Here is a 9894-nt window from a genome sequence, read left to right as displayed (position 1 = left end):
TGCCAGCGAGGAGGCACCGTATCTCTGTGGTAATAATACGTTGTATAAGAATTTTCTTTTGCTTTAATAGATGCCATAATCGCCAACGTCCAGAACAGAATTTGATAAAGAGCGCGATTCCTCGGGTTGTATTTGGAAAGGTAAAAACCTAAAAAAATTATATCTACTTAAAACCACACCACAATTTTCATAATTTATCTATAGAAAATGGAACAAGTTTGTGAAATACGGGCAATAGAATAGTAATAAGCCAGTAAGCAAGTCGTCATTAAAAACTTGCTGTGCAACAATTGTGAATGCTTAATGTGTATTAATTATTTTTTACCTCCCTAAATGTGAAATCATTTTTAAATACAAAGTCTGAATGTGCCATCTAGTGGTAAAAAATTTAAACATGGAAAGATGTGTTTCTATTTTATTTAAGAAACCGCTACATAGATGGCGGTGTTTTCCAACACAGATTTTTTTAGTTTTTGAGACTCAATAAATTATTGATAGATGTCGCTTATAATGTTAAGGATAAAATAGTTAACGGTCAATATTAAACCATTTTTATAAAAAGTATTTTTAAATCACTTTTGATTAATTTTTAATTTTTTTAAGGGTCTCAAAAGAAATTGACATGGTAGAATAAAATTGTCTATGGTCACATAAAAAGACAGCAAAAAGTTAACAGAATCTATGGTTTTATATTTGTGTCGAACCGAAATACGTCGAGAGTTACGACGCCGGCGAACAATTTATTTCAATTATCATGAGTAAGCTCACTAGACAAGCTGTGTGTTATCGCTTTGTGTAGAGGAATATTTGAACTATATAATTTGTCGATAGGAGGTCATAAACGAGTGTCGTGTATCAAATAATGGTTTGGGATGGAACATTAGTGACATCTCGCCTTGCAACCTTGGTTATGGTTACGAGAAAAAGTGTATTTTGAAAATATATCCAAGTGTTTTCTTCTGGAAAACGTTTGTGGGATATTTAATATACTGTGCAGTGGTGGTTTTACGCTGTGTTTCGTTAAATCGGTGTTATGTCGGGAGGAAGAAGTATCGACAAGGAGCGCAAGTCGCCCAGAGAAAGCGGTGAGGACTCCGAGGATGAGAGCGAAATTCTTGAGGAGAGTCCCTGCGGCCGCTGGCTCAAACGCCGTGAAGAGGTGGGTGCTTTAATTTCAATATAGTTTACAAAGACAACATTAACCTCGGCGTATTTAGGACATTTTACATGCCGTCAGCTGATTTCAAGGTTACTTGATTGATCAATTAAGACGCAATACTCAGTATTTACAAGTATTTTGATCATGCCTGGAATTGCGATCATCAAGTTGTGCCACTTGAAATATGTTTTATTTACATTTCTGAGAGGTTTGTTTTGTGGACAGCAACTCACATTTTATGAATAGAATCTGCACAAATTGAAATTGTTATGTGTAGACCACAACACTAGACTAAGTAAACATAACATTTTTTTGATATATTAGAGTGTTGTTATTTTTTATTGACATTATTTATTTTTGTCCTTTTATATTGTGGAAATAATTTATGCTTTAGGGGTTGAGAAAATATTGAAGCTTTTTGTGTTGTAGTAAAAGAACCTTTTTGATAACAGCGAGGGCAAAAAGTGTGAATATGAATTCAATATTACTATACAATTAACGCTGAGTTATAAATTTATACATTACACACCATGATAGTCCCTCTCTTGCAAACAAACCAACAATAACTTAAAATGTATTAAATGTAACTTATGTTGAAAAGGATTTTTCTGAAATGAATGAAATATGGACAAAGGACATACTCAAATGCGGAAATATTGAAAACTGTTTACAAATATAAATATATTATGTATAGAACACTACACTTATCTAAAAATGTGACCTGATATCCCGTAAAAAAATATTTGTAGCAAAACAAATACAAATATATGACTTAGAAATAATTACAATTCTAGAGTATAGTAATTTGTGCCTTGTTTATTTTATGTTTAATGCAATGATTATTTTGTGTAATTCTATGTTTTATAACAGTCATTCCCAAAAGTGGGCGATAACGCCCCTTGTGCAGGTTATAGTAAAATTTTTGTTTAGAATTCTCCGTTAACATATAATACATATGTAGGTCACAATAATTAAATTAATTTAATTTGAAGTTATAGTGGTTTTTAAATATGTGAAAACATTGGAACACTAAAAAAATATTTATTCTCAAAGTAGGCGGTAGACAAAATAAGTTTTGGGAACCACTGTTCTATAACAAAAGACTTGTAAAACACTTTTTTTAAAGTACAATTATTGCAGATGTCCTGCTAGAAAAAAAAACCAAAATGTAGTCTTATCATAGATATATATATATCTGTTAACAGAATGAAAAATAAGAATTTAAAATACTATAAAGTCTTACTATATCAATTTAAAATTCTTCTTCTAATAAATAGATTTTTAATATGTAACTCACTTAGGCAATAACATAAGATTTTCAATATCCGTGTGAGGCTAGGGCATGTTAGTAATGAACATATTTTTTATATTTTCAGTTTATTTCATATAGGTTCGGTTTACTTTTAATTAAAGCTTTAGGTATGAGCTCTTATTTGTTTATTTGTACACATTAATTATATTTGAACATATTGAGATAAGTAAATACATTTATAAATAAACAAATATAAGTAATTAAAGTGCTATTAACTAATGTATTTATAAATAAATGTAAATTATTCTATATAATGTGTTCATTACTTAATTATATTCAATTTTTCAATGTTTGTGTTACAATAAAAGTCTAATAACAGTTCTAGTTAGTAACAGCCATTCAACTTTTTTCTATATAATATTCTTAGTCCAAATTATTTATATGTTTGACTTACAGCTAGTACATAAGTAACAATATTAGATACAATATAGTTCACATACATACAGCCAGATGTGGTTACATTCTCAAAAATATTCATCAACATACAAACACTATTAAACTTTTAAAAAAACAATAAACCCAACTGACTTAGGTTACTATGAAATAGTGCCATCTATTGTCTATTTTTAATTTAAAACACTTTCTTAATTTAGAATATACCTGAAGACGTCGAAAAAATGATAAATGTAATAAGAGTTGTTATTCATTTTTAAATAAAATAGTTTTTTAATTATCAGTATGTTAACTTGCAAGATTTAAATGCACCCACTGGTTGTTTAGTTCTTATTAAAAATTAACAATTTAAAGACTTCCAGAAGTTTGAATGTTGCTCAGGCATCATCATCACATAGTATATTCTTTGCCTGTAATAATGAGTGGGGCTTCATCTGGTCTGGTGACCTTGATTGCATTAATCAGTTCATTTTATTTACCTAACAAATTACATTGCAGCAATTACTTTTAATACTTATAATTACATACTAATATCTTATCAATTTCAACTATTGCATAATTATAATATGTTATCTCTCTGATATTACAATATCATTGTGTTCACGTCAATTTACATTTTTGTTTAGTGTTTAATCTTTAAACATAGTGCGTATAGATTCAGCTCTTTTCCAAATTAATTAGCTACAGTCGCGCGACGGCGCGGCGAGCTATCGGCTGCGCTTGCGAATAGTTAATTGAACAACGGTTAGCGCGCGACTTTCCCCGCGCGGCGCCGCGGTCGTCGACCGCCGAACCGGCGTTTACGCAATCCAATCACTGTCGCTTTCTAGGCCTAGGGTCCCAGTCTGACGGATCTTGCGGCTGCTGTGGACCGCTGTGAGCGGCTCACATCACTGCTTGATAACACCAGCATTATTTACTTAACGATATTGTAAAATTCTGGAATTACAATAACAGTAATTAGAAATTTGTATGATATTTCAAATACAAATAATTGCATTTTGTTAACAATTCTAATGAATATAATATTAGGGAAAAATCTTTATTGACAACTTTTTGTAAAATTTTACGTGTATCGAATGCACTTCGTCTAACGCCAAAATCAATATAAACCCTGCACTCGTGTCAGTAAACAAACACCTACGTGTGCAATCATTTTTCAAATAAACCTGTCATTTATAATTGATTATTTTTATATTTCCACAAGTTTTTCCAACATTGATTATTTTTAATCGAGAACCGTAACTTTACTCCCACGATGCACGTTTTTTATGAAACTTCTCATAAAAAAATGTTAGTATTTTTAATTGTGTTCCAGGTATTGTGTATAATGGTGTTTGTTGTGTTCTGTGAACGAGTATTGTACGCGGCCAGGGCGAAGCGTCGCTCCGTACATGCCAATTTAGTTGTGCACCTTACAACCCTGCAGCGTCGTCTCGCTCGTACTAAGACTACACTTTTTTCCACATCTATTCATTTGATTCAAGGTCACGTTTATTAAGAAAAACATGTATATCCTCTAGAAGTGCAAGCGAATGATGTCCACAATGTTGTTCTCCGGGTCATGAGAACCGCACGACCTTTAATATTTAAATACTTATATAAATACACAGGCACAACGCCAGCGCTGCTTCACGAACCAAAACTTGCGGATTGACCATCGCAATATCTTAATTAAACTCTAATGAACTGCGTCTCTACTATATCTTTAAATTTAAATAAACTCGGATTTTATTACAAAATTCAACAAATTGATGTTAGTAATGAAAATATTGACAAATTGATAGTAAATGGTTGATACTGTAACCCTGGAGTTACGCCGCTTATTATTGTTGAGGAAATCCAATCGTATTTTATTCCGTCTTCGTAAATGAGTTCCCGATCCGCATAACAAAATCGCGAATCATAGGTTTTCTCCCAGTGACATGACATCGCCCCCAAAGAAATATATTCACAGTTGGTTGACTATGAAATATTAGTTATCTCCTTATACCGTTCTATCAAATTTCTGAATGAAATATTGATTGGCTCGGACCTTACACACATTTGGCAATACAAAATGTGAATGTATCTCGCTTTATGTTAAGTGTTTTTATTGAGCGTGCAATTAAGGCGGACAGTAAAGTCGGAGAAAGTAATTACATGTAATAAGTCGTTAAGAGGTGTTTTATTGCAGTCTGTGTGATCTCTGGCACCTGGCGCCGTGTCACTTGACTATTAAAATACATCTGCCACACTTAAGTCATTTAGTTGTCAAGGAATCTCTCTGAGAGTTATAGTTATTAGTTTTATTATAGGTATTGTTATAAATATCGCGTATAAAACTTGTTTCAGTATATTAAAACTTGTTATGTAAACAAATTGATAGCCGCACCATCATGAAACTCGGAAGCCTGAGAAATACTATCCAGTATTTAAATAGAACTTTTATATTTATATCATGTTGTATAGTTTCATGTATATAAACAATGTAAAGTGAATTAAACAGACGAGAAGCCATCGATCGCTTTGTTTAAAATAACACACTGTTTTGTCTCGCTTACGTAAATTGTATATTACGACTCGTCAGTAGCTCACTATATTACAAAATTGAAAATTAAAACACTACTGGTTAGGTACTAAATACATGATAACATTAGGTATATAGTTGGTAGATAGTTAATTTGTCGTCTTGGAATAAATATTTTGTTACAAATTATAATATGATACGATGAACAATGTACACGATTCAAAAACATATTATTTACGTCACCTATTTTTTCTATTACAACAAATATTTGAATAAGTAGTATTGAAACAATAAAGTTAACAATGATTAGTCATACATTAACACACACACACACACACACACACACACACACACACAGAGTGATTTATTGCAGTGATATGTTATGAAGTAACGATAACGTAATATGTTAAGTGACACAGTTATCTCTTGTTTACATATTTATGTTATCTTGTTAGGTCATGCAACAATAGAGTTGAGAGCATTATACTATTTTAATCCAGCAATAGTTGAAGAGTTAAAATGCTCATTAACAATTGACTTCCACACCCAGAGTGGGTTGATGGTCCTTTTTGCCTTAGTCTATATTTAGTACCTTAATTTATAGCCCACGTCTTAAATTAAGACCATCTGCAATACTAAAGTCTAGTTACGTAAGTGTATCGCTCCAAAATATTAACTTTGTAAATTTATACACAGTTGTGTTTAATCTCATCATTATAATTATAGTCTTGCAGAGATTACAACTTTCCCGAACCTGACGTGCCTGTCTCGATCACCAGCAAGATTAATCGCTTGTCGTCCACCGCACCACGTAGAAAGTGACATCATCTAACTATGTGTAGAGCTACCTAAGTTCACACATTAAATTGTCCTACTGGTAACTATTTAAATGTTTTTGTTTTACTTGTAGTCCGTTGTTCTACAATTTTTTCTTTTCTTTTACTGTATAAAATAAATTTATTTTGTAGCACTTGATACATTATAGACATCTGCGTACACAAATTATCATTCAACTAAAAGCACTGACCGGAACTTAGGTCGTTAACCCTAACAATACTTCCCATTAATTAGAACAGTCTTATCAACAGTTTCCTTTCACTCAGCAAAAATATTTGATTGATAGAGCTAGAATACTGTTCAACTCTGCTCCAGACAAAACTGACAAGTACAGTAATCATTTTCACTTTCAAATGAAAAGTAATCGTGGTTCCTAATAACCGTACCGCTGACCTAGTGTCGACTAGAGTTTGCTTATACGGGATACTATACCCTACTGCTTTGTAGTAAGAATCAGAATTTCTTGAGATTATCGACTACATGTTGAAAAAAGAACAATCATTAATAAGGAATGAGCGGCGTGTGGGCTCGCGTAGAAAAAATGATCTGCTAGAGCAGCAACAGTTAAGCGATCTTTAGACATAAGTACTTTAGAGAAAGCGAAAGCCACTTACAAAGCATTAATTACAGCATACATATATAAACGATAATTTGCAAATTTTTATATTTGTTACTTCAATGTGTTCAATTTTTTTTTAAACTTTTTAATTTGAATCACTAACTTATAGCCAGTCAGCCATTCGTACCCAAGACCTAGACCCTAGACCTAAGTATCTTTCTGTAAAATAAAATGAGATACAGAGACATTTTGGATGCATTCGCAATGAACTCGTAAACAGTACTTACGTTAGCTGAGGCACAAACGCGACCGTGACCCTCGCTCTGTGCGTAAAACATTCTTATATTTAGACTTTACGAGACACCAATGGGTTTGGTTCAATGATGGCGTAAGGCAGTTTTTCCTTTATAGGCAAACCGTATGGCACTTCTAGATCGAATCGATAATAGATTTGAATTTCATATTAAATTTTATTTTCAAAAAGACTTATGTGCTATTCATGTGCCTGAACATACATTCATCATTAAAGGTACTGAGGTTGAGTTTATTTTAAGTAACGGTTATATATTTCGAAACTATGACTCAAGACCTCTACAAAAAGTGTGTCGATTGTAATCGACGTTATGTGTCATCAGCATGAACCGTCGGTATCTCACAATCAGCCCGCACCGCGTCGGCTGCATTAAAACCGCATTAGCTGGTCACTACAGGCTTTCAATACATTTGGGCATCGCTCCCGCCGCCGCGACGTGCTTAGAAATACTAAAGGCTGTCAGTACCATTGAAACGCTCTTTTTATGCAGTAGATGAGCGGCAGTACCTAGCAGTAACTCTTAACTAATTGTATAGTTAACGAACGTATAAAAAAACTATAGGTTAAGTCAATGACCCGCGTTCAGTCGAGGCCACTTTAACTTCATTGCAATATAAGTACAAGTGGAATAACTTGTCCAAATAATTTCTCTCCAAACAATCATGTGTGTTATATATCTATTACCTATAGATAGCGAGGTCGACGCCCTGTTTAGAGCTAGAAAGGCAGGCGTCGCCGCGGGCGGCAGTGTAGCTAGGTTATGTAAGGCGTACGCCGGCGCCGGTGTTGGCCAGCAAATTCGACGTCTTCAGTTAAACATAAAGCTTGCTTCGTCTGAGGCGGAGCCACCAATCTTCTCATAGACCAATTCCTGATTATCTTGTAGTTTCGAAATGTATCTGCAGTACAGAACTTTCATTTATATTTTAGTCTTAAATAAATTTGTAGCAAAACCAAATTATAAACAAACTAAGATTGGCTTGCCAACTGATGCTCATTTTTATTTTCAAAGATGTATCATTGCGTCAGTAAATACATAACACCCCAATGTATATGTACGTCAAACATCAAATCAATCAAAACAGATTTACTCACATCATATTCCTTCGGTCTTATCAAATGGCTAATTCGTTTCAATAATATAAATTTCAATGTCAACATTTCAAAATAAACACCTAATATGTATTAAAACACGAAATCTTTTTGGTTCAGTTATTTCAAACATTATCAGATATTTATTAGAAAGTCCATTAAACTCATTTAAATCAATATTACACAGAGTTTCTATCAAGATTAGCTTTCTAGTAAAGTTCACGTTAGATGCAAGCTATAAAAGCTAAGCGAACGGCTGGCTGCTTAATAAGGCAAGCTTATCGAGATCCGGCGCAGGCTTCGGTTACACGCAGGTTATACCTTGAAGCGCTTTGTAAATGCAACTTTGAGAATTTCAGACAAAACAGCACTCTCTTAAAAGCTACTAATACGATCGCAGCAACGTAATCTGTTTAAGATTTTAGGTGGAAATATTCGCATTAAGCGATTCAATTGTAGCAAATAGTAACTCGTACTCTATTTTGTCGGTGCCCACGATACAGGCATTGCCTAGTGTGGGCATCACTAGATTATCCAAATTAACCATAAATGGTAACTTAAGTTTAATTTAATTTCTTAGTTATGAGCAATTTTTATTATATTAGTTATTGTTTCTTGGTTTAATCTTTATTACCAATAATAAAAACTTTCTTTCTTTCTTTCTTTGTGTTTGGACAAATCCGAGTCCTAAATCCTAAGTCCTGTTATTAATTGCAAGGGCAACCGAATGAGGGACGTATCATTTATAAGACTGAGTTTCTTGAGACTTGAGAAGAGGCAGAATAAATGCAAGTCTCATTATATATTTAAAACTTCTCTCGAAGTCGCCGGGGAGTTACACAACTTGTGCAATATTAGTTTGCTTCTATTGCAAGAGATGCTCACAACACGAATTATATAACGTTTTTCACAAATTTAACGAATGTTAATAAGGTAAAGTACTAGGCAGAAGCTCTTTGAATACATACAATTGACCAATAAAGTACTCAATTCATTCTTCTTAATTAGAATTATTAATTAGGGATTATTGTAGTAGAAATAATAGCTAACACGTGAAATAAATTGGCATAATAGTAGACAAGTCGTCAAGTAGGCGCCGGGCCAGACGAAAGGCAACACCCACTCGCCGAAGTGTCACCGATTTAAGTGACGTCAAACGTATCTATTTACTAAGCCGTGCTTGTCTCCTTACACTAGATTCTCCTTTAGCAAATTATTACTTACCATTATGTATTTAAACTACGTTTCATAGCTATTAACTGAACAAATAACACGTAGTACAAATTTGTAAGTAAATATCGGTGGTAATAAAATTAGCTAGATAGTGCACGAGGAAGACCAGACGGACGCCGACCAGCATTCACACGGCTGTTACCACATTTTACTACAGTTAAAGATCTCGGTCTTACCTTTAAGGCAATGGTATACCATTATAGAGTTTATAATTAAGTGAAAACTTGATTTGTATTCCATTCACAAATGCGCCACCAACCTACATCCAATCGTTATCAATTCAAGTAATAACTTAGCATCAAGTAGTGTAGGCAGAAAAAGAGAAGAGTGAGTCCATACCAGACAGCGGAATTAGCGATTGCGTTCGCGAGGCCAGACGCGCGGCAGACGGAGAAAGGCGGCTGAGTCAGTGCCGAGCTGCCGAGCAGCGCGAGTGCAATGCTCGGAGCGCGGGCCGGGTACGTGACGTGACCGACACGAAACTGAC

General features: G+C 33.9%; 1 protein-coding gene across 1 annotated transcript in view; it reads left to right on the top strand.

The window, feature by feature from the left end:
* The first annotated feature begins 705 nt into the window (after positions 1-705).
* Positions 706-9894, top strand: part of Madm (MLF1-adaptor molecule) — a 31800-nt gene continuing 22611 nt past the window's right edge. The window contains exon 1 of the mRNA XM_013325140.1: positions 706-1159. Within this exon, the coding sequence (XP_013180594.1) occupies positions 1034-1159 (126 nt within the window). The 5' untranslated portion in view covers positions 706-1033. The remainder of the gene's footprint in view (positions 1160-9894) is intronic.

The sequence above is a fragment of the Papilio xuthus genome, unplaced genomic scaffold (assembly GCF_000836235.2).
Source record: "Papilio xuthus unplaced genomic scaffold, Pxut_1.1 DF824888.1, whole genome shotgun sequence".
Lineage (NCBI taxonomy): Eukaryota > Metazoa > Arthropoda > Insecta > Lepidoptera > Papilionidae > Papilio > Papilio xuthus.
This window is presented reverse-complemented; position numbering and strand designations above follow the sequence as displayed.